Source organism: Pezoporus wallicus, unplaced genomic scaffold (genome assembly GCF_028554395.1).
Source record: "Pezoporus wallicus isolate ANWC-B61680 ecotype Strahan unplaced genomic scaffold, APGP_CSIRO_Pwel_v1 contig_2439, whole genome shotgun sequence".
NCBI classification, from domain to species: Eukaryota; Metazoa; Chordata; class Aves; order Psittaciformes; family Psittacidae; genus Pezoporus; species Pezoporus wallicus.
The window spans coordinates 2,369,961-2,396,029 of NW_026638501.1; the positions used below are offsets into that span (position 1 = coordinate 2,369,961).

The following is a 26,069-nucleotide window of genomic DNA, read 5'->3' on the forward strand; positions in this document are numbered from 1 at the left end:
AGTTTCTGATTCCAGAAGATTATTTCATAGTGAGAAGATGACTTTTGCTACAACGGCTGTGCGAAAAAAAAGCTATTTGTAAAAGGAACAAAAACAGATGATAACCCAGATGAGCAAGATAAAAATATTCACAATTCCCATCATACGGATTTAATAATCAGGTGCTAACTTACCACTTTGCATTTCTTCGTATTTGCATGCTCCTTAACCCACTAGCCACTACATCTATAACAAGGCTAGTGATTCTCAGCACATAAAAGCATGTTAACTCAGGAGCAAAAGGCTTAAGACTTCAAAGGTCTGCTGTAAGGGAAAACCAAGTAGGCTGTTTGGCTGAATCTATTAAACCGCTTTTATTGTTTAGTTGAGTCATAAAACTTACAAATCACCTGCAGAGAAATTCACTGCACAATTATTTGGGAAACTCTCCCCTTGTGACTTTACCCCCTTTCTTGCTCTGTTTTGCTCTCCTTTTCTGGTGGCCTTCTCTTCTTCTGTGCCATGGAGACTGAGAACAAGGCAGCTTGTTCCATCTCCTTTCTACAAGCAGCCCACTACGAAAACACTATTGCAGGTTGCTGGGCTTTTTTTGTTATATACCACTCTGTGATCTGGAATGAGTATCCATAGGGAATATGTCAAGGATAAGGAGAAATTGCACAGGATGACATTTAAATGGAGCTCCCACTTCTTTTTCAGGCTCAGTGGCCAGCTCTGCTGGGTTCTTCATATGAAATTTCCAATTGTCTTATTTTCCAACAGTTAGAGATCAGATGTTTCTCATGTTCCCTCAATTTCTGGTGCTTATTATACAGCAAGATTCTAGGGAAAGATTGCAAGCTGAGTTTCTACCTCTCTGTAAATCAATTAGCTGAGTTATAAATGAATAACTTACTTTCATCGATTTGACAGCGACAGCCAATCTGATTTAATGAAATATAAGTGAAGATGTTCATATGCTCATCTTCAGAGAATTAAAGCATATGATGATATAGAGGAGATAAATAAAAGAGATAATGTGTTGTTCTTCCCATTAGAGCAATGATAACATATTCAAAACTTGAATTATTTCTTCCTTGTTACACACAAGGCTAATGCCATAGAAACCAGATCTTATTCTTACAGCTGCCTGCTCTCATAAGCAGCTGAACAAAGCCACATATCAGCATAGAAGCTGAATTTTGACCTCTTCTATTGGCACTCAGAACATTAAAGAATGACTGCATCAAATCCCTTTATGTAAAGAAATCAATTTCAACATTTTCCTGCAGTTCATCACTGGAGCTTAGCATGTATGTAACATGGTGTTTCTGTAAGCCTTATAGAAAAGTGCAGGAATGCAATGGTTTATTACAGATACATTAGAAAAAAAACACCTTCTACCCAATATTTGATGCATACATATTCTCTTGGACCATGCACCTAGGCAAACTAGCATACTCAGAGCAAATTCGTCAGCTGCTACAAAGACAAAACCAAGAGTTCCCTGCAATAAGTTCTTGGTGGCATTTAACTGCAGGCTGCCATTCTTCCTACCTGTCAGCAAAAGTGGTGTGGATTCGTCACTAATAAACTCTTTTCCTTTTACCCTGAACTGATCCTAAGACCTGCAAATCAGAGGAATTATAGTGTGACCGAATAAACACCCCAAATATAGGCAACAATGGAAGAAATGCCTGAGAAAAGGCACATTAAAGCTCAAAATCTGTGAACCCCAGGGACACAGAAGTGTTTACCCAAGCTCATTTAATGCACCCAGGTTTCCTGAAAACAGAGATGTGCCAGTCCCTTGGGACAATGTGTCTGGTTGACAGATGATGAAGCTACTTCCTAGCACTGACATTCATTTCCACACTTATTCATTATCACCAGAAAAAGCAGTTACAAGTCTCAACAGTGTTGAGACACTCTTTCCATTCTGCCTGTGTGGATAATGAGAGGGGCATCCAAAATGATGGTCATATGACATGTTAATGCTAATTTCCCCAATTCTTTTGAGCATTTACCACCAATATTGAAGCATCTCCCATGCAGACCTATCAAATCCAACTTCTGTTACAAGTCCCAAATGTTGGCTGAATAGTCCAGGCCTAAGATGTATGTCTGGTCTGTCATAACACTAGGACTGAGCACCTTTTTTGATTAATTCTACATAATGCTCAGCAAAACTCACTGGTGCCCAAGAGGATGTATTGCTAACTTCCTTCCCTTCTAATAAAACACCTCTCCACATCTTCCTCATCACCATTGCTGCATGGAAGACAAGCCCTTCATAAGGTTTTTCTTCCAAAACGTAATACTCTTTAACTCAAACAGTGACAGAGTCAGACAGGAACACAGGCACAATCCTTGGAGGTTCTTCAAGGGTCACACTGTCACTGAGAGGTCAGCAAGAAGTAGGGAAAAAATGTACAATTAACTGAGCTTTCTACTCAGAGGTTCAGAAACAAAGGGAGCTAAAAATAATACATCTCTTTCTGATTTGAGTTTTTTTGTTGTTTTTTTATTATTTTCTATCTTGATTATGAAAAAAAGATTTAAAAACAAACAAGAAAAAGTATTCTGGGATAAAATAAAACAATCTGTTCAAAATAAATTGGATTTCTGGTTATTTTGGATGATTTCTCCTCCCCCTTTTACAAATTGATTAAATCTAGTCTTGGAATGCTAATTTGAAGGAAAGAAAAAAATGTTCCTTGCCAAAAATGCCAACACACAAAATATAGTTTTCTAGCTCTGTCAAAAAATTTGCTCATCTCTTCCATTTGAACAGAATTCAGGCCAGACTTACAAATCAGCATTGGCATACCTGAAACCACGCTGTGCAGCACTTTGCTAATATTTTCACAGTTTGTACCACTATCTTGTGTCTTCTTATGAATGAAAAGACTGTGAAATAATAGTTGTTGAAGAGGGCATACATTTCTGCCTGTTTCATATATGCCAAAGAACAGAAGCAGGGAACCTTTTCTGGGAATACTAACAATGACCTCCCCCATATTGCATTGCTCCCTGTTTCAGCCCTACCTTTCTCAGAAGCAAATGACTGTGGAAGAAGACGGTAGAATAAAAATGAGAAAAAAATGAAGGAAAAAAAAGTATTTACTGAAGAAAATTCAGAAGAAACAAGAAAGATACTGGGAAGGGAGCAAATGTGGTCATAAAGGCAAAAATATTTTCCTGCAGCCTGAGGCTGACTGATACGAAAAAAAAACAAAAAGATGTCATGAAAGATTGAACCAGGATTTTTAAAAACAGTGATATACAAAGTGGACCAGTCAGCTGGAAAGGCCATGGAGTCGACGCTATTTTCTGGAGGTACAAACATCTGACAGGTTTTATCAGGCACCAGCAGCTGCCAGCAGCTGGGAGCAAGGCTGAAAGAGGGGCCGTGGGCTAACTTCTGACACTGTAAAGCCTTCATGGCCATTTTCTTTCCCTGGCAGAGGTTTCATTGCACATGTGTACATTCATAGAAAAGAGTCAGAACATATCTACCATCCTCTTTTTTGGACGATGAACATCCTGTTCCATTTAACTTTGTTTTTTTCTCTTATCGGATGATACCTAAGGCTATAACTAACTAGTTATAAACGCTAGTTATCCAACAGGGTTTGGCTGCTGCTCTTCCTACAGTACAGCTGAGCTAGAGAACACTGAAAAAGTGGGTTTGAAACTATGGTATTCAAACAACTTAAACTGCATTTAATGTCCCTCTAATAACTCATCAACTATAGCATCTGCTTCATCTAGTACATGATGGCACTGTGGAAACATACTGTCAAAATCAGCCTGGATGAAGGATTTCACTATGGTGTCATCAGGACTGCAACTTCACCCTCAGGCCTCGACATGATCATGTGGTGATGTTCTCCACAAAACCCTACTCCCTCTGTCAGACACAATCTAGCAAATCTACAAGACCTGATGAAGGTACTTTGTACTTTGACCCCTAAGGTTTATCTGCTCTTTGTGACTATATCATCTATGCTGTTCAGGAGGGCAACATGAATACGGTTGGCATGTGCTTTATGGATGTTTGAGGCTTTTCATGCATTCATTAAGGACAAAACACTTTCTGTTCTGCCTTCTCTCGTTTAGAGGCTTGAAGCATAGCACAGTGGTGCCTCTCCTCCTAGGAAGCACCCACAACTGAAAGCTGCAGCATGGAAAAGATATTTTCATGCAAGTCATACCCTGCGCCAATGACCATAGTGATGAAAGGAAGAGGTAAAACAAAGAAGCTGAGACCGAATGTATGACCTCATGATCAGGACAAAGCAATGTATCCAAAACTGACCTTTTTGCTTCCTTTTACTGCTTGACTCTAGAAATAACCCAGGCAGCAGTGCATTAATTCAATCGCACTGGTAAGTTTATTCTCCTGCTATGTTACAAGGGCACGATAGGCACCAACAATAAAGTTAAAGTAAATGTCAGGAGGCCAATGAATTGCTGAAGCAGACATTTGTTCTGATCTTCCATCAAGCACAATAACTCTAATGGAAGCTAATAGAGGGTTGTAAAACCTAATACCATGATGCAAGCAGGCAAACACCCAATGTACGGTTTGAACACAGCAGGAGACAGAAAAGCAGCAAGTAATAATCCTTACTTCACTTAGAGAGACATGAAAGCAAGCACAGCATTTTCCTTCCATCCTCTCTGGCTTGGCTGAAATCTCTCCAGGGGACTCATCACCCTTCTTTCTGAGTAGCTTGGTCCCAGCAGGTGATAGAAGAGGGTATTTTTGGGAGACAAAGCAGATTAGGAATGAAGACAGGTATGAACCCTGGCTGACGAAGTAGCATTTCCAGCCATTTTGTAAGCTGTGCTGCAGCCGTGAATGCTGTGGGATAGACGGCCAAGGAGGACCCAGACACTGAGGATACAGGAGAGCTGAGCTGCAGGGTGTGATCACCCCCGAAGTATGGATGGCTTTATGCTTCTTCTAGCAAGAAGTGGAGCTGGCTTTGCTGAGAGGAGGAAGGCTTTTCAGCTTTAGATAGGTGCTGGAAAAAGTCTACAAGCTCGGGGCAGGGAAGCGTCCCATCAACAGCAAGGATGTGAGAAACCAGTGCCTGATTTATGTGTGGATCAGTCTTCAACTCTAAGCACAGTGACGATTTCCAAGCCTCTTGCTTGGGCAGGGAAACCAAGTGGTTATTGATTATTTCATTAGTAATTTAGAATGTGTTTGCTCTAAGTATCTTATTGAATGCAAACCCCAGCACATGCCCATAGGCAAGCCTGGCAGAACTTTCCTCTCAAAAATCACTCCTGGAAAGTCTTCATGTTTTTCTAGCAGCTCTCAATAGAGGTTGGGACATGTATTCCAAGATCCTAGTGGATTACTACTTAGGCATCAAATATTGGATCCAGAGTCATTTGACAGTTTCCTATAGTCTTCCCACCAACTGGTGGAAGCTTTCCAAAGCTGAACATAACTAAATTCCTCCACAAAAATAATAACAATTAAAACAAACTGACTATCTCCAGTCCCAATTTTAACCTGCTGGGCATTTCTGTAAACCTGGCATTTCTGTAAACCCAATTGTAGCCTGCTTTGAAAGCACATAGCAAATTAAATGGGGGTCATTTCTTACACAAATGATAGCTGGGGTTTCAAATAAAATAAGCCTAACCTTGATGGAGATTTCATCAGTGCAAGCTATTATTTCCCTCTGCTAATGGCTAACTGCCTAGACATCTTCACCGAGCAGCAAAAGGTCTCCCAGCTGCCTTCGTGAATTATAGCTAGCGTAAGTAATATTAACCCCTCCAGGATAAGTACGTGGGTCATAAAACAAGAGCTGCACAGCTGCTAATATCAGAAAAGGCAATTTTTATTAACCAGCTAGCTGAGTGCATGGCAGGAAAGCTGCCCACCCTCCCACATGGGACAGAAGGACCACAGGCTTTTTAATGGCTGTGCCATGTCACAGCAGCCCCATGTTAATGAATATCTTCCTTCGCCTTTGGGGAGGGAAAGGTATAAATATATATGGTGCGATATAGTGATGATCAGGGGTGTATGTGCTAGTGATTCACAGGTTGTTGTACCTCAGTTAAGATGGGAAACAGGCAGGAGAAAGCCAGAGAGTCTTGTCTGTAGGGTCACCCCGTCCTGTTCACCAGCAAGCACTGGCTCTCTGGGAGTGTTGTGTTGCTCCCACACAGCAGCACAGCTAGCCTGCAATGCTGGGACTCACTCACTCTGGCTAAAGGAGCGAATAAATCCCCACAGATTGCAATAATAAGGATTCAGCCCACAGACTCTGTGGCATAAACACACATCTGGTCTTCTTTTGTAATAAAATCAGCTGAAAGCACCACTGTGCATTAATAACAAAAACGTTCAACATATTGATATCAAATAAGCTCTGCTTGTCTTGAACTTCTATTGTCACATGTTAATGCACTTTAACACTGAAAAATGATGAAGTGTTATAAAATATTTATCAAGGGACTTAAGAGTCAAAAGATATGCATTACTGCAGCACTGCTTTTTATTCCATCCGTTCCTTTACAGGAACTAAAAACAGAAAGTCAGAAGTGCAATGCAAACATTTCATATTGAGCCTGCCTTTCTTTGGTAAAGATTTCTCAACTATAGGGTTTATCCTGTGCTTGCATGGCATGAGAAAATCCTTGGGGATGCGTGAAAGGGAAAGCTTCCTTCTGCAATAAGTTGGTATTTTCCACATGACCACCCACCTCCTCCCCTCTTTTCCTCCTTTTCTTGACACAAACAAGAACCACTGTTCACTCTAGTTAAATTCTGCTCTACAGTCCCTCTCCTTTGCCTTTCCTCACTCTCTTTGAATTAATTTCCATCACATATTTACAGTCTTGCTTTCTTCTTACAATTCTTCATTAGTTCGCATGGCTCATGCTTTATGTGTTTGTCACTTTGGGTTCCCTGTTGTGAAAACAACCAGGGAGCTCAGGAAGGTTAGTGCGTAGGCTCAGTGTAGTCAACGCATAGGAAGGGTTTTACCTTCTGAGTGATGTGGTTGATCCAGGGAGAAGAACAGTTGCTGAGATCAGGTCCTTGGGGCTCCCAAATCCCATCTGGCGCAAGACACCGGAAGGTTGCAACACCTGGAAAAGGAAAGCCATTGCGTTCAGTGTTACCAGTTGCATTTTGCACCCAAACCCCATGTTACAGGCTTCATTTCACAATGATAGACACCTCATGCAAAGCATGGGAGCTTAGTAGTGCTTAGAATCTCAATAGGATCCTTACGACTCATTTCAGTGTCCTAGTCTCCCATCACCTTAGCCTTAAAAGACCCATGAGGTAGCGCAAGGACATTATCTCCATTTTGCTGGAGACTACGGACAGAGGTTTTTGCCTTAGGCCAGGCAGGAAAGATGCCAGGGGCTAACAAATCAAAGCTGCATCTCAAACACTGAGCCAGCACCTTAAGTGCTCTGTTCCACCGCTGGTGCCCTGGGCTCAGATCCTGTACCTCAACTTCCATGCTGCTTTATGTAGGTTTTACTGCTCTGAATCATCATTGAACCATTTGAGTGGAAACACACAAAAATTTAAACACTGTGAATGCCAAGATGTAACATTGTGCTTTACTGTCCACCTGCTGCTGTCAAGAGGGACTTCATAGGAGAGTTTTGTTTGGCAAGGGCCCCCCCCCAGATTCCTGCTGCAAAAGACAGCAAAGGACCTCGGGCCTTTCCAGACAAAGAGAAATACATCTGAAATGGTGCAGTTAAAGATCTTTAAAAAGCAAGAAAGTCTGAATACGTAGATTAGAGTCTGCGTTATTCAAAGTGCAGAGCCAAACTTTTCAGCAGAGGAGTGAATTACAAGGCTAGATCTGATGGTAGCACCGACTGAAATCAGTGAGAGTTTGCTTATGCCTTCCAAGGGAGCTGGAAGAAGCTCACTGCTAATATACCACAGCTTTTAACAAGTTGCATGAATCACTGAAATTAGAGATGGGGAAGGCTTCTTGCCATCCTCTATCAAAAAGCTGGGTTATCCTCTTTTTTCCTGAGCTATTTTCATCCAGCTCTCGTGCCTAGAAAAGGGCTCCCTGCATCCAGCCTTCCTTTTCCTCTTCTCCTCTCCATTCCTTTCCACACTTTCAGTGCAGACTCTCCTTTCCCCTCTCTGGAAACCACATAACATTTTTGGCATTATTTTTACCAAATGGGTCTGGAAAGGTAGCAAAATTGGTGTTTACCTATTCTCACGACTGCTATCTTTCCATGCCCATCATACTTTAACATGTATTTTTATCAGTGTGACCTCTCCAAATTCAGCAGGGAGTCAGTATTCATATACACAGGTGTAAATTTAACAGAGTCTCCTCTGCAAGCCAGATCCTTTCATCTTTTATTTTCATGCAATTTTCTCCAACTTATGATTCCTTCTTGGCAAGCAGCTTTTCAGCTGGACACCAAGACTCACTTGAAAAACAAATACTTTTAGAAACCTGCATTTGTTAAAATACAGCAAACTGAGCCATATGCCAAACCCCATTCTTTATTCGACTATGTTTTCAGTTGGACAGAAAATTTCAAAAAGCAATCTTTTGGAAGAAAACAACTGAGGGGGAAGAGTGAAGAAAAAGACAAAAATCCAATAAGCAATAAACCATTTTGAAAGATTTGGCTTTGTTTCCCCCCCTGCTTTCCCTGCTGATCACATTGTCTGCAGGCTGAAAAATCACTCATGCTGGTTCAGGAGTGCTCCAAAATGCTGGCCACAACCTTTGAAATGAAAACAGTGCAGCAAATAGCTTCAAAATGTAAGTTTTGTTTATTTCTTCCTTCCCTTCCCTCCTCCACTCTCAATCAAGCAAGGCATTGGACATCAACACATCAGCCAATGAGCCCAGGATCTACAAATAAAGGCAAAACCAGAGATAGCAGGCACATTGCACATAACTTCTGGAAACAGAAGCTTTTATAGCAAAACAAGCTCAACCCTACAAGGTCATTGGCTTGCACTCTCTTTTGGCCAGAGCCTGGGATGCTAAAGATCCTGCACAATGTCCCCAGCACATTTGGGGCCCAGCCAGCTGCTTCCCATAATTCACCAAAGCAATGCAGACCTAACAGAAGGCATCAGTGTGATCTACTGAGGGAAGCATGTGTGCCAGAGGGGCCTGTGAGTGATCCTACTCCACACTCACAATATCCCATGGGCAAACAGAGGCAGCTTGCTGTGTTCTCCCATCCCTCAACTCACCTATAGAGCCCATAGGACATGGCTGCTTTGCCACCTGTCCCTGCCGAGTTCGAGACCACGTAATATCACGGGCTTCCATGGGGTCGCAGCTCTCTGCGCCAGCCGGCGGCAGCTGGGAGGAGGCAGGCGGGAGGTGAGTGGTCATTTCATTGGGGACATCAGCCATGGGTGATGGCGTGCTGGTGCTCCTGTTCCTCCTGCCTGAGGCCGAGGTCGTGGTGGGGCGGCTGCTGCTGCTGGTGACCATCCGTGCTGTAGTGCTGGCAGTGGTGCTCCCTGGGCTTAGAGCCCCTGATGTTGACACTCCTGGAACAAAGGTGTAGTTGATTAAAAAAAAAAAGAAGGAAAACAGAGATTCAAGCCTAGGTCCCAGGGATGTCCCCTCCACCTCTGTGGGGTGTAGTTGGAACTACAGCTAATGCAAGGCTTGCTTCACAGACACCTTTCAGATCGAAGCTGGAACACAAAGCAAGAGATGCACACAGGGGGATAATGACTGCTGGAGCACAACCGATTTTCCAAAAGCACTAGCATCTGATGAAAATAAAGCAGAACTTTATGCCCTCACCATTTTTCTTCCTGGCATTTTAATGTAAAAATCTTATTTTCTATCTTTTAGGGAACACCTATCACAGAAATGCTTTTAATTTTTTAGTGTTACTGAAGACCCAGGTGGTTTGGATAGAAAAATATTTTCCATGGTGTAATAAAAAAAGCACCACGTCACAAATCCATTCCCAAAACAGCAGTGCACAACAGGATGAACATAAGACTGTTCTCCAGAGCAAGCCGTTCATTTTCCCTCAGGTTCATGCCTTGCTGCCTCATCCCAACAGCAGCGCTTGGTCCCTTGAGCTGTAGGCCATGTGGCAGTTGCAAAGGTGCATGTCAGCCTAGCCAAATCCTCCAGTTTAATGCTCAACAGGCTATTTAATTTAAAACCTGTGATGAGCAGTCAAGCAGCAAAAGGTGGGGAACCTGCTTTAGAAATGCATTAACCCATCCTACAGTACATGCTACAAATACATCCTACATCCTATAACCTACAAACATCCTGCAATAGCTCCCCTAAATACTGCAAGTAGTGAACACTGAAGGATGCCTACCTTACAATTACCTTAATTTGCCTCCTATTTAGACCAAGGTGCTTGCACAGACTGGAGCTTCCTGGGGATTTCTTTATGCCTTGAGCTAAAATCTCAGGTGGGGAAACGGAGGTTGGCTACCTCCAATTGCTCCTCCATTGCCCAAGCTGTGTACAGCTTGTGAAGAAGCCTGCTTCTCCCATCTCTTTTGCCTCTCCCAAAGATAAGCACCTTCCTGCTTCTCTCAACATAATGCTTTTGCTCCAATTAAATGCCAGATATTCACAAATGGCCCCTCAATCCCTGCCTGGGGAAACACTGGGCCTGTCTGGGAAAGACAGGTAAGGAAGCCATATGAATAGGCTTTTCTGATCCTTGTCTGATACTATTCTCTCCTTAATTCCCTTACCACAACATTTCCCTACCATCCCACCTCTTTGAGCATCAAAAATCCTTCAGAGTCACAGTTGCTCCATGCACAGTAACACGAACTGGAGTTTCTATATTAAATACAGGCAAGTGTGAACTCCAGCCTAGCCAGAAATTAAAATGTGAAAATCACCCTGTCACCCCAAGAACCAGCCTCTTAACTATCCAGCTGTGTAAGCAGGCTCATTCTGCAATCTCCTGAGAATGGAGATTGTCCTCTCTTCTAGGTCCAGTGAAGACAACCACAGTCACTATTTGTGCAATACTAGTAAAATATTATAATGTTATTAGTATATTATAATGCATGTATATAATGACATTCCTGTCACTGGAGTTCATTCAAACCAATTCATTTCAAACACAGAGAGGCCTGCCTTTAATGTAAAATAGAGGGTTTTGTTATTTAAGTAATCTAAGTCCATGGTGCTGTGAGTAATTCTGCCCCAGAGTAATCAATAACGCAGCAGTTGAAACACACACTTACTCTGGTTTTAGGTAATTTTACTCCAAGCCTGAGACAATCTCCCTCAAACTTTAAAATTCAGCAGCATCATACACACGATTTTCTGAGGGATCAGTATTTTTTAAGAAAACATTCAGTTTAAAAATCTGATCTTTACTCTCCTTGGGAAAACCCCAGCCTCAAAAAGGTGAGCAACAGCGCAACTCCAACAAGTACAATGCAAACCCCTGCAGACATTGACAGATCCCTTCTAGGTTTTTCTCAAAGTTGTGCTAGATCAACAAGAAGTTGTGGAGAACTTTTGCAGATATTGTTTTTGCAGATATTTTACAACAGCAGGTACATGAGTATGTATTTTATTTCTTCATAGTAATGATTAGCCCAGTAGATAGCAACCTGCAAATTCTCCCATTCACTCATGCAGTAAGTTCTTTTCCATTTGCAAAACAACCTATGCTTGTACACTACAGGCAGAGGTACTAAGCAGATACAGCAGATTTAGTTGCAAAGCCAAAACTAGCAAACCTCCCCTTAAAATAATTCTTACAGTCATTTGAGAGCATATAGAAACATATCCTGAACACCCTGGAGTTCCCTTTGATCCACACACAGGGAGGCTGCATTTTTGAGTCTAGTTTTCATTGACAATCATTGAATATCTCTTGGCATGTTGTTTTTGGAATAGCTCTGGCAAGTTTACTGTAGCAGCAAGACAAAGGGATTTAATGGCATTTTCCTTCAGTCACAAAAAGAGAGTTGTTCTATCTTTGATAAACTCCTTGGCACTAGAGTTAAAATCTCTTTGAGGGCTTGTTCTTCCAGGTTTTCTCTTGTTCAACTGGGCTTTCTTGCTGCTTTTAATAATAAATACCTTAGCTATTTACATAGGACAAATTATAAGAAGACATAAAAGAGCTGCCATGAAGTGGCCTAACAGAGTGAGATGAATGGGGTACCACTGAACTCAGTTCAAAGGTCTGATTATTCAGCAAGTCAGTTTGGTAATGAGCTCCAGCAAACATGATCACCATGCGAACACCACCCAGTTTCACCTGCCCCAGGCAGCACTGTTGCCGATTTTGCTCACAGAACTGTGTGCTTTAAAGCAAAGTTAATTGGTAAGAAGGGAAAGAACAAGACATCAGGATCATTTACATATAAATGATTCTCAAATCCAAGCAAAACCATGAAAAGACGACTGCAATCTGTGAAAAATTACCTAAATCTGACAGCACAGAACAGAGATCAAACCTCCAGCTTAACTCAGGCTGCCAATAAACTGTGAATTTTTAACTCAGGTAAAACAGCATTGCAGCAGCGCTTTAGCAGAAGGATTCTTCAGATAATACTTCATAACACAATCTTTGCTCATAGGCAAGTGCTAACCTTTAAAAATCATCAACACTATTACAACTAAAAATGTATAATCTCACTAGTACAACTAAAAATGTAAAATCATCAACACTATTGCAACTGAAATATACAGTAAATAAATTCTATTTTTACTACTTGTTTTTACCATGCATTGCCATAACAAGACTTCTAAGACAGCTTTTGGATAAGACTCAGTTTTTACTCCTAGGCTTCAAATCCAAGACATTGCAGACTTCCATTCCATGATGCACAGTACTGCTATAGGTGTTTCCACAGGCTGTGGAAACACCTCTTCCCCAGAAACACCCCAAAGTGGTATTTCACTTTTTTTCTTCCCTGTTCTATCTAGAGAGCTGGCACTAATAGCAGAAGGTTAAGTTTTGCCATCATTCAGCCTAGAGCTGCAGCTATAAGAAAAAAGAAACAAAACCCAAAGCATTTCCAGCATTCCCAGGGGAGTAATTGCAACTCCCAGAGAAGCCTCTCTACTCCCAACACATTGACTAGCAAGAAAATGAAATCATTATTTTTCTTTTTTTCCTTTTACTTCCCAACCTTTACACAGAGCTCAGGCTTCTGGAGGAGGAATTTGGGTGGAAGGAAAATCATAGGAGAGATTCACTCATAGGGAAAAATCTGTCCTCCTCACCCCCTTACCCATGTCCTTGTTTTCCTCTTTCCTGGCCTAACATGACAAGTGCACTACTGACCTAAGACCAGCGCTTCAAATCTGCTACCAGGAAAATCCAGCCCACGTATCATCTTACCTTCTACTTTGCCTACCTCTTCCTGGTGCTCCCAGACATGGGAGACTGCTTTCCCAGATGACTTTGACTAGTGTTTTCCTATTGCAAAAGCAGCTTTGATTTCAAGCAAGGCTACTTGTGATCACTACTAAGCTACCTTGTCTCTCATAGTTTTCTTCTGGCACCTAAGTATCCAGCCTATGATCCAGTGTATTCAATAACTGAAAACCCTTTTTAAGAGATGTCATGTGTTTTCTGCCCCGTGAATGAAGATAACTGGCTGCCCCTGGAGCACAAATTGCAGACAAGATTTCCTGAGTGAGGTTCACTGGCTTTTGCTAGGTAACAGGTGACAGAAGACACCTGTCAGGCTCTCCCCTGGGGGTTGCAATCCAACGGTTTTGCCTGATGGCTATGAGCCAGTGTTTGCTCACATAACTGGAAAGAGAGGCAACGCTCCAAGTTTCATGCAAAAGGACCAAGCAAACCATGATGACTTCACTGTCCAGAGAGTTCTGCGCTCCTGAGCCTGACACTTAAGCAGATGTGCTGAGGTGCCAGTGGCCAAGAGTCTATGCTGCAGGTGGTGCAATGCTTGAGCAACTGAGGAGTTCAGCATCTCAATCATTTGGATACAGCAATCCCTCTTGAGCACATCTAGGCTGCATTCACAATTATTTACACACATTGCTGCTGTACTAAGACAAACGAACATTGCTGGTTCCAGTAAGGCTGTGAGAAACACAGAACCTGAAGATGCCTCCCTACCGCTCTGCTAGTTTTGCCCTTTTCATATCTGTCAATCACATCCTTTGCTTACAGGGAAAAAGCACCCCCTTTTATCGCTTTTTCTTCTACTGAAAGAAGGTACAAGTTGTATTTACATAGCAAATAAGAAGGTTTAGGCACCTCTTGAAAGAAACAGCACAAAAAAACCAAAACCCTAATACAGTTGGAGGATTATATCACAGCTGTTTTTCTTTTCCCTGCCACATAAACATACCTCATGGGAATTAGCTTTCTACAAGCATTTTCAAAAGCATTTCAGAACATTTTGTGAAACTCCATAGAAAAGAATTACTATTTGAAAATAAATATACTCCAATTTTCATTTCCTCTTTTTTGGGGGAGTGACTTTTCACTAAACTCACAGCAAGGTGACAGAAAAGGATGACTGAAGTCAAGAAGCATGTATGTTGAACCCTGCACACCCGGTACCGTCCCTAAGAGCTGCATAAACAGGTATCCATCAACACAGCTGTTAAAACACTGGTGGACTGCAACATTATACTGAGTCTACACTACAAAAGACATCACCCTGCAAAAACGTTTCATGATGGCTGTCTGGAGAAGACCAAAAGCCACATGCTAGTGCCACCCAGGAACTGTGGGCCAGAGAATCAACAAGGTAAGATTAACCCCTAAATTATGTACAGCTCCTTCCATGTGTTTGAGAGAAACTGATTTATTTTTACTGCAGGGGAAGGCCAATCAGGCTTCACATCAAACAGCTCTCCCCTGTGCTCACACACGCCATTATCTGGGGAAGCTGAATCAGAATTGTGTGCGAACGTAGAAGTTCACACAGTGATTCTGGAGAGGCTGGAGTTGTGGTTTTTGTTGCTGCAGCTTTATTGATTGAGACTGACAAAAGACTCACAAAAAACATTGGTGGGAAGAAAAAGTTAGGTAAGCGCTGGCCCCAGAGTGTTCAACATGGCATGTTGTTTTCAACAATGGAATAGATATGTAGCTCTTCTTTTTTCTCTCTCTTACCCATGTCTGAAATAGCAGAGGAGGAGGATGCTGCATCTGAGAGAAGAAAGATCCATCCCCTTGTGGACTGCTGCCAAATGGAAAAACCCTTTCTGTTTTTTTTTTTCCAACCTCTTTCAATAGCGGATCAGTTTTTATGCCCAAAGCTACTCTGCCCACACGTGACTACACTGTTTGGCCTGGGCAGATGGTGTGGTGGATTTGATGAAATGTTGAATTCCCTGTACTAGGGGAAAACCTACAGCGGTGGTCCAAGACATCATGTAAACTCAGCTATTTCAATGCACTTCAAGCTGGAATCACTTAAGACTCTGAGTTTTTCCTCTGAATCTCAGTTTGAGTATTTAACATAAAACAACAAAGAATGAGAACTGAAGTGTCCATAATCATTGCAACTGGCTCAAGTCCAATCAATCTGCCCCCAACTCTTCCTTTCTCATTGCACTACAACTCTCAGCAAGATAATTAACACATTCAAAGCAGCCACCACATGGGACCAATTTCCAACAGCCAAAAAATATGTCTAGCAGAGCTCCTTTGAATTAAAACTCTATAGTTCTGACAATGATCAACTGTTTATTACACGTGCCAGTTTGCTATGGAAAGGTCATTCTGTCAAAAACATTCTTGCTATTATTGCAAACTTCCAGGTTTTACCTGAAAAAAAAGAAGAACCCAAGCAGCAGCCTGTTTGTGTGGTTTTTTTGGTTTGGTTTTTTGTTTTGTTTGGTTTTGTTGTTTTTTTTTTTTTTCTGAAATATCAACTTTTATGCTTTTGTGGGACTTCTGTGTGTGTGTGTGTGTGTGTGTGTGTGTGTGTGTGTGCGTGTTTAAGCACTTCATACATTTTTTGGCTGTTAGTGTCAGGTCCCCAGTTTCAATGTCATTTGAATAAAAGAAGCTACTTTTTTCTTTTATGCTTTTCTTCTCTGACCCATTCTTCTCCAAGAAATTACTGTATCACTCATAAAATAGCTTACTTCAGAGACATCAGACCATGTTTTGCAGGTTGAAAGAAGTGATCCTGCCCCTCTACTCTCTTCTTGTGAAACCCCACTTGGAGTAGTGTGTACAGTTCTGGTATCCACAACATCAAAAGGACATGGAACTGTTGGAACAAGTCCAGAGGAGGGCCACAAGGATCATCAGGGGGCCAAAGCACCTCCCGTATGAAGACAGGCTGAGAAAGTTGGGGCTGTTCAGCCTGGAGAAAAGAAGGCTGCATGAAGACCTCATAGCAGCCTTCCAGTATCTGAAGGGAGCCTATAAGGATGCTGGAGAGGGACTCTTCATTAGGGATTACAGTGACAGGACAAGGGGTAATGGGTTCAAACTTAAATAGGGGAAGTTTAGATTGGATATAAGGAAGTTCTTTACTATAACGGTGGTGAGGCATTGGAATGGGTTGCCCATGGAGGCTGTGAATGCTCCATCCCTGGCGGTGTTCAAGGCCAGGTTGGACAGAGCCTTGGGTGACATGGTTTAGTGTGAGGTGTCCCTGCCCATGGCAGGGGGATTGGAACTAGATGACCTTAAGGTCCTTTCCAACCCTAACTATTCTATGATTCTATATTTCAAATGTCACTGGCATGGGGTTACAGCACATTACTATATCTAGCAATACCAGGAAATTAAGAGGTACAGCACAGGAGCGTCAGTTGTTGTCTTCACTATGGTCATCTTCTATGAGAAGACAGTTCCTAAAATCTTCAGTTTTCCTACTCGGGACCTCTCACAAATCCACCTTTGTGAAACGCTCATACCCTCTGGTGCCCATTCAATGAGGGCACTAATGCCACATTGCTCTTTCCAGGCTTTGCAACTGATTCTGAATGTTCAGTCAGAAGTTTAACTGGACCATCATGCACAAGACATAAAAACTGAGCATTTTATTCAGTATCATGCTGTAATGCTTTTAGCAATGCAGAAGAACCATGCCCATAGGAGGCATGGTAAACAGGAAAAGATTACAGAAGAGCTGATCTAATAGACAGTAGATCAGGATTTATTACAAATGGAGTAATCTAATACATTTGAGAGTTCAGTTCAAGAGCTATATTTAGGCAATCTTGCTTCAAATAGCTCTAGTTCTCAAAAAATGCTGTCATACATTGTTACTTTGACTTTCTGGATTTGGATGTATAAAATCTGACTACTACAATTTTTTTCTCTTTAATGCACATGTTATTTCATAAAGAAAAAAAGAAATCTTACAATCTCTTTTTAAGGGCACACCAGCTGCATATTATTACTGAATGTATGGAGTGAACTTCTAACCTCCTAAACAATCTCTGTCCCCTGGCATGGTTCATATCTATCAGAACCAGTGGTGCAGATCTTATACACTGTCTTCCAACCTGAATCCTTCAAACTCTATTAAAGAGAAGCCTGTTAGGAATTCCCCAGTATCCCATTGTTAGAGAAATCATTTTTGATTTCAATAACAGCTGCTGTCAGTTTTTTATTCAGAACATGTTGGAGTGCAGACACATTAGCACTACACTTAACGATTTTAAGAGATTTACTGGAGGCTGAGATTGCCAGGTTTGTATTTATTTTTTAACCTTTTAATTAAACCACATATATGTTTTATCCATGCAAGCTGAAACATACATTTTAGTTTCTATGGAGAACAAGCACATGTGTAGCTGCTAGGAGGGGAAACCAAATTTTCCTATCTGTAGCTTCATCTAATGTATGTTTTCTGCCTTTTGCCTGCACTTTGCATCTTTAATTGTATAACTTGCATGTGCTCTGTTGAGGCAGTGCCAGATGGAGCCAGTACTTCTCCAGCAGTTCTCCATCTCTGCATTTGCAATGAATGGGAGCAAGTTCAGGAGTCATAAAATGATTATTCACACCCTAGCATTTTCTGAGGGCCACAGACAGCTTATACAAATATCCAAAACATTTCTTCAGTTGTGAGCTACAAACACAAGTTTAATAACAGAAAACTATCATCTTCAAATAGCCTCTGTTCATCTGTCTGTGTAATATCTCCAATCTAGATGTTAGTCAGCAAGATGGCCAATTGCATTTGGATAAATGCCTTGGACTCTTAAACATATCATAATCTGCCTGTGAAATGGCTGGATAGTTGCTTTCCAATTTGTGAAATGGTTCAAATGCTGTAAATAAAAAAGAAATTGGACAGCTTTCAAAAGGACAGATTAGACTTTCCAATTCTCAATGATTCGGTGCTTCTAAGCTACACTCCTGTGATCTCTATTAATATTTAACACCTGATTGTGTTATGCTGTTATCCTGAGGAAGAGGGCATAGTACAACTGAACCTAAAACCACAACCCACTGGAACTACAAGAAGTCAGCTCCCTGGCCCCACAACACGAGTGTGCAAGAGGTATAGGTGGAGAGGCGGGTGGTAAGCTTCCTGTCCCTGCTTTCTCCTGTCTAGTTTGGAAGATTAAAATCACACAGGCTGCTTTTTGCATTTAATACGCATCTCCCTTACACCATGTGTACCACACCTTGATCTCAGATGCTATGAGGCTTGGGATTTGAGGTCCCTCCCAGTTTTGTATACCATTGTTGGGCTTCCAAAACATCCCCAATACCCACTGTTTTACATGCAAACACATTCTGGGGGTCGGCTGGTCAGCTAAAATAAAAAAAGGGGAAAAGGAATAAACCACAAAAATTGAAGGTGGAGCTAAGGTTACTTATACCCTTCTTTCTCTAACATGTTAGGATTGATTTCATCAGCATGCAGGTGGTACAGCATTCCCAGACATGAATTGGAGACCTGAAAGCAGAGTTTGCTGTCTATACAGTAGATGTTATACCCATACTGTACTTTTAGCATCCTCTAGAGCAACAAGAATGATAAACCTGCCAGCAAAAGATCATCTTTTGTTTTTCACCAAACCCATCTATTTTCTCCTCTTGCTCAATCCACTGGTTATTTCAAACCTCATTCAAAAAACTAAATCCTTCTCCAAAGCTGCCAAAGTGATCTCTCTCCAGACCACCTGCTTCACTCAGTCTCTGACTGCACTGGATTCTATGTTATTTATTTCTTCTATTTATTCTTGCTCCTACAAGAAAACCAGCCTGAACTATGCAGAGAGCTGACCACTAAAACCAGCAGAAATAGGGAGATGCTGAGAACAGATGTTTATTCTCATCTTTTGAGCATGCTCTGGTGCATCTCAATGTGTATGTGCAGATGTTGAGACCCCTCCTGTAAATCAGATGGCAGGCACATCTTGTTTTGGAGCTTGGATCAGGTCAACCCTCTCCACAGACGTGCCAGTGATTTGCCTTCTGCCCCTGGAAGGGAGGAAGGGAACAAGCCTGTGCTAAAAAAAAAAAAATCTTTCATGTAAGCCAATCCTAAGAAGCTGACAAAACTCCATTGTGAGTATATCAATATTGAGCTACTTTCAGAAATAAAGCCGTTTTCCTAACAAACCATAAAACACTGTTTAGCTCCCTTCCAAAACTCTTTATTACTTATGGAGAAATGTCAATACTTTGTAAAGCTCAATTCTAATAGCTGTATTCATGTTGGCTCAGGGATCTGCCTAAACAATACTTAACTACAGAACTGGTGTCTAAATTTGTTTTATAAATATCTGATGCTCTGCGGAAGGCTTTAGCAATGAGAGCACCATTAATATTACGAAAAACACATTTGCTTCAACAAAGCGGATTTATAACAAATAAACTGTGAAACATACAGGGCTTTTTAAGGTGAAAAGAACTGGGTAACATTTTCAAGGTTCTCTGGTCTTCACAGTACACTTCAGTACTTACGGACACAGGCAATTTGGTATACTCTTAAGTCCACACTAATGTCCTAAAAAGCCTGGCATGCAAGCATCCCTCACCTGTGTCCCAAAGGCTAGTTTTTTGTTGAGGGAGGACACTGGGGTGCTAGCAGTGATGTTGAATATGCATTCATATACCTCAGCATCTCAAGGAGATGGCAAAGATCTCCAGCCTGAAGATATTGCCATGGTTAGTCATCTCGGCTGAAAAGTCACAGCAGAAAGCTCAGAAGTAGGAAGGAACAGCATCCAAAAATCAGAAAAGGATTCAACCTAACTTGCTTGGCTGTGCATCATTAAGGGATACCAGCTCCCATGCAGTCAGCTTTGGCTGAGACAGAGTTTCAAACTCTATGCAAGGGGTTGATGACTGTATGACAGTACATAAGTCTAAGGTGGAAAATTCTTCAACACTTATTTCTAGCATTACATTTGTCAGCTTTCAGATTATTCTTGTCAATGGCTAGTTCAGACCACCACATTGCTATGTAAGCATGTTTTCATTGTGAAGCAGAGGAATATATCCACTGACCTTGTAGGACCTCGAAATGGGCCCACAGAAAACAAAAACATAAGAAAAACTTGCAAGAAAGTTAATAGTAGCACTGAAAAGCAAAATATTTTAGGTCAAAGCTGTATGATTGCCTCCCCAGGTTTGGCATGTGGTTTTGCATGCAGTCAGGCACTGAAGTTTACATGCCCAGTGGAATTACTGGTCCAAACCAGAGTCACCAAATGTACAAAGGAAAATCCAGTTGCTGCTGTGCCAGAGCAGGGATTTTTCATTATGTACTCTTGGCCTGGAAGCCTAAAAGGCACCAAATCCACTTGGGCTACCAACAAAGGCATTGAAGATCCTCAGAAGCATCAGCAGAATCTGAGAAGTTGGAAACTGGCAAAGAAAAGCAGATAGGATGACAGAGAAATGAAAAAAAGTAAATTGTACCATTTAGAGATTTTTAAATGATGCAGTCTCTGTGCCTTTGTATATATACACCTATACAATTCAATACCCAGTATAGCTGAAAAGCCTCTATGTGGTACTTTGAACAAAAAAATCATGTCTCTTGTAAAGAAAAAAAAAAAACAAACCAAAAAAAAAGTATATTCAATATATGAAAAAAAAGAGGAAAAAGAGGAGAGACAAGAAAAAGTCTGGCCTAGTCCAGTGTACATACTTTAAAAAATACACCTGCTGTCTAGCTAAATATGAATGTATCTTCATATGACTATAAGCTTCAAAAGCATAACAGAAGACTGGGAGGGAAAAGAAGAAAAAGAGCAATCTGTACCTGACTTTAAAATACAGCATAGATCCTTACATACTTACAGATATTTAAGTATCAGATAAAACTACTGCTACAATGCAGGGCTAAAGAGCTGCTGTATACTTCTAGCACATGGCCTAAACCTCATTTTACAATTCTCAAACGTAACATAAAATAAATACATCAGTCTACGAGTCTGTTTCTCCTCTCTTCAGCAACAAATATGTTGAAATGTTTTTGTTTTGTACAAAGCAGATACTTTAGTACACATGTTGAGACCTGTAACGTTATTAGCCATGAGCCTTTCACATGCATGCATCAAGTGTTTCATCAACTTGCAAGGAAGAAGTATATTAGTTTTTCCAGTCATTCCAGCACTTTACAGGTACTAAACCCCTTAAAACCCTAATATTTTATATTATGCAGCCAGAACTCATTTTACACTAATGCTGACCCAAAATCTAGCTCACTTATGTAATCAAAAGCAACTCTTCTTCCATTAGCTTAAATGTAAATGAGAAAAAGCATGCAGCTGAAGCAGACAGAATAATTTATAATGAGAGGAGATGTCAGGCCAGGAATACTAAAAAAAAAACAGAGCATAGCACTGAACTCATTTGGAATTGAAGGAAGTAACAGACTTTCTATTATGGTGGTCAGGCTTGAGATGGGAAGGAAAGAAGACGGTCTCTTATGATAGACTGTTGTGGTCAGCAGTAACCAAGTCAAGAAATACTGAAACCTTCAAATAAATCATAGACACATAGAATCATGGAATGGTCTGGGTTGGAAAGGACCTTCTAGTTCCACCCCCCCTGCCTTGGGCAGGGACATCTCACCCTACACAAGGTTGCTTAAGGCCCTGACAACCTGGCTTTGAACACTGCCAGGGATGGGGCAGCCACAGCTTTCTTGGGCAACCTCTTCCAGTGCCTCACCACCCTCACAGTAAAGAATGCTAGAGCCTGACTGACCACTGATTAGAAACACAGAGTTGATTGGCATGCCAACCTGGAGCTGCTCAGCAAAATAGAAATTACAAGTGTATGCACTGCAGCGGTAAGCAGCTTGCTTGCTCTGTTCAGCTGCCATTGAGATTGTTCCAAGGCAGAGAAAAATGTGACTTTGCTTGAAGAGAGAGAAAAAAGAGAGATTAGATTTAAAAATCTGAGTCAACCAGCCTATGGGCAGAAAAAAAGTTAATCTCAAAAGCTGTTCAATCTGCCCAAGACCAGAGGTGCTCTTTGTAAGTGGGTCACAACACTGATGACAGCAGGAGCCTACAGGTTCCTGGAGGGCCACTGCATTCACTGTATCAACACTTCCACGCTCAAGCCTTGGCTGAAAATGCCACCCAACAGCAAGCAATTTATGACTTTGTCTCCTGAAAAACAGTGTCTCTTACAGCAGATCTCTGGGGCACAAAAGAAACTGCAAGCCTCTCAACTATTTGCTCACCTTTCCTTGACGTGTTTAGTTGGTGCTTGGAAAGATTTAAGCCTTTCCATGGATAACTAGAAAATCCACAGCTACAGTATAGATGCTAAGAACAAATTGGTGGGGAGAAGTGGAGGAAAATTCCACCCTAACCAGATAACCCGATGTCCTTGTTTGCTTCTCATCATCATCACAGCCCACAACACACTCCTGGGAAGTGCTGAGATGTGCCAAGGATTAACAGTAAAACAAGAGAAGGACAGGGAAGGCTTTGATCCTCCTGTGCTATTGTATGAGGAAATTACAGGGTAATGCAAAAGAATGAGCCCTTCTTTTGATTCACATTATTCCCAGAGGAATTTCCTGCAAAGTCTGAAGCTCAGACAAGGTATTGAACTGAAGGGACCACTCTTCCCATCTTCTATCCCAAGCTCAGCATGTCCACACTACATTTCTGAGTACAACATACAACTCTAATCCTCTTGGCAGCAGTCACTCATACAAGGTCAGTCCCCCTGCTACAAGATGTCTTTCCAAATTAAGCTATTATTTTTCCTTATTAAACTTCATATTTGAGCTAAAACAGTGACACTGATTCAGTTAATCTATTGCTGTCTGTAGCTCTGTTCAGAGCAGAGCTCACAGAAATCTCATAAGAATCTGAGATGTCCGGTCAAACAGACTCCAATGAGGCAACAGCTTGTAACTAAGGGAGATACAACTTTATTTCAACAACATGCATCATTTCAGCTCCAGGGGCAGCAATGTGAATTATGCTTCCCAGGTGAGATTTCCTCTTCAGTAATAGCAATATGCATCCTGTATGAAGAGACTCAAGAGCATCTCTAAGAGCAGCCTACTAATACACTGTTTACAATACAACACTGAGACATGCTGACCCAACACTTATTTGCCACACACAGTTTTCAGCCCACCAGTGGCTGCTGTTCTGGTTGGGGATGGGGATGTTCTTCCCCAAAAAGAGCTATTATTTATTTCCATTCCCCACCACTGAGGGAAAGGGGTGGAGATAAGGAGAAAAATCAGCTCTCGATCCAGTCAGCTTTTAAACATGAGCAAGGACTCACTGGACAACAAGTCTCACTAAGCAACTTAGGCTGAATATGGTCTAATAAAAAGGAAATTTTAAATGTGCGCAAATAAAACACAAAAGGAAAGAACTGATTCTAAAAGCAGGCATTAGATTTCTTTTCTCTCTTGCATTCTGAGCAAATATTGTTCAAGGATGTTTGACAATCTGTTTGCCAGCTGAAGCATGCATGACTCCAATAAGAACATAACAGAAAATTTTGTGCCCCTTTCTGTCAAGCTGAGGCAACTCCACACTGTGGTGTTTGTCTAAATGAAAAACAAAATAATGGCAGAGCTGACTCAGGCCAGCTTAAGAGCATGTTGAATGAGATGGGATGGAGCTGGGGAACAAGGGAAAGAGGATGCAGAAGGTGTAAAATGGGAATGAAGTCACACACAAGGACCAACCTGGTATAACAATTCCTTCCTCCTATGATTAATATTAACTTGGGCCTTTCTAGGTTTCTTTTTCCTTTTTGATAGCATCTAAATCTTAGCCTGGGTGGATGAAAGCAGTATAAACTAAGCCAGTATCACTGAACATTTTTCTTTTGGAGACGATTTCCCTGCAGGGATCCTCCAAGTGGGAAATGCGGTGTTAGATTGCCTTCATCAGCCAACAGGAACATTGCGCCATCGAGGCCAAGCCCTCACAGGTGATTGAATACCTGCTGAAATTTCAGCCTAACATTCAGAAATCTCCCACTCTCCCTGTTATCCAGATTTCTCTCCCTGCACATTGAATAAAATCTCATTCATGTGGAACGTGCATTACAGCTTTCTGGGCACAGTGCTGGCTTACCTCCACTAAAGGGGACATTAAATCACTATTTTTAGCTCTTTTCCTCAAGCCAGGACAGATCCAAAACTTAATCCTGCCTCTCATTGCCTACAAACCATTTATATATCTGCCCCTTCAATAACAAGCTGCTCCTTCCAGTTTCATTTCTCCATTATTTTCCATTTGCTTTCCTTTCCCAGAAGAGCTTCTACTGGCAAACACAACCTGACCTGGAGCTTTCCTCAGCCTCACATCCACCTCTAAGCTCCCTTATCTCCCTTATCCAGAAAGCAAGGCTACTGCCAATGATACCTTCTTTACTTGACATCTGACACCTTCCTTACCCCCAGGTCCAGTGGCCATAACTTACAGTGTGAGGTGGTGCCTTCAGTTTTCATTTATAATTTATTTTAAGGATTACTTTGGAATGAAAGGTACCTGGAGATGCAGCATGCTACCACTTAGGGATATTCTATCAGAGAGAAGAAAAATCAGACCTGGAAGAAGTGGGAGATCACCGCTTGCTAATCCTGCAGCGACCATGTCCAGAGGATAAGACAACAATGGATTAGACCTGCAACAGCTCCATGCTTTACCATGGCAGGAGCTCACTGCCACCATCACCAACCCTTTCCTGATTGCTACTGACGGGACAGTCATGGAAACTAGGACAGCCCAACAAAGTTCCAGATTAGCTTCAGTGGTATTTTCTGCTCGAGCCAAGCCTTGCCCCTTGTCTGCTTGTAGGTTCCCCAGGAACACTGAGTCTTGGCTCTGTCAGAGCTATAGGCCTTTATAAATTGCCTTCTTTAGGTACATCTGTGAAGGAGGGGCACCTATGGGGCCTGTCTGTTCAGGGCTGTGGATCCAAGCACAAGTCCCAAATAGTCCTGACAAACCTTTCATATTCCAGGTAGGGTTCTAATGGACGGAAGGAAGCCCACCTGCGCACTGAACACAAATTAAGCTCTTAACACCCCCAGCATTTTCTAACATTTATAAACATCTTTCCTTCTACAGAACCCAATGCAGCAAAGTATAGGGAGGGGAGATATAAAGCCTTCTTTCTGGCTGATGTGCTACATCCCAGAGGTAATATTTGTTGAATTACCACTTTCTCCACCTTTGGGGAGTCATAACCAGTGGAGTATCGCTAAAGTCTGATTGCAGGGTGGAAACAACATCCATTTTCCCACTCCCAGAACCACGAGATGAACTAGCTGTGTTTGTGTGTATGTATTTGTCCATACCCTTCTTTCTCCACAAAACAAATTACAATTTGGGTTAACTGATCAAACACCACATGAAAGAGGATATTATAGAAGATTTGCACTTGAAACACCTGTCTCAATATAATCTGTATTGTTTAAAAAGTGCTTTTTTAAAAAGTAGACAAGCAAAACCAAAACTGATACCCTTAAAAACATTTGTGATTTGAGCTTCTCTAAGTTAGGTGTGCTCTCTCAGGACTGTAGGTAAAGATCTGGTTTTGCCAACAATAACCAAGAGTACTAGAAAAGAGAAAAGTAAATTATGAGACACTCAATCCTCTAATAACCCAGACTGAAGCCAAGGGCATCCTTGATAGTGGAATACATTTAATCGAAG

General features: G+C 41.5%; 1 protein-coding gene across 20 annotated transcripts in view; it reads right to left on the bottom strand.

The window, feature by feature from the left end:
• Positions 1–26,069, bottom strand: part of ADGRL3 (adhesion G protein-coupled receptor L3) — a 339,457-nt gene that overhangs the window by 99,460 nt on the left and 213,928 nt on the right. For all 20 annotated transcript variants that reach the window (XR_008972358.1, XR_008972359.1, XM_057411078.1 and 17 more), the window contains 2 exons: positions 9,221–9,526; positions 7,001–7,104 (listed from right to left, as the gene is read on the bottom strand). Coding sequence is in view for 18 of the 20 variants with exons in the window: in XM_057411078.1 (XP_057267061.1) it covers positions 7,001–7,104; positions 9,221–9,526 (410 nt within the window). In the remaining 2 variants the exon portion in view is untranslated. The remainder of the gene's footprint in view (positions 1–7,000; positions 7,105–9,220; positions 9,527–26,069) is intronic.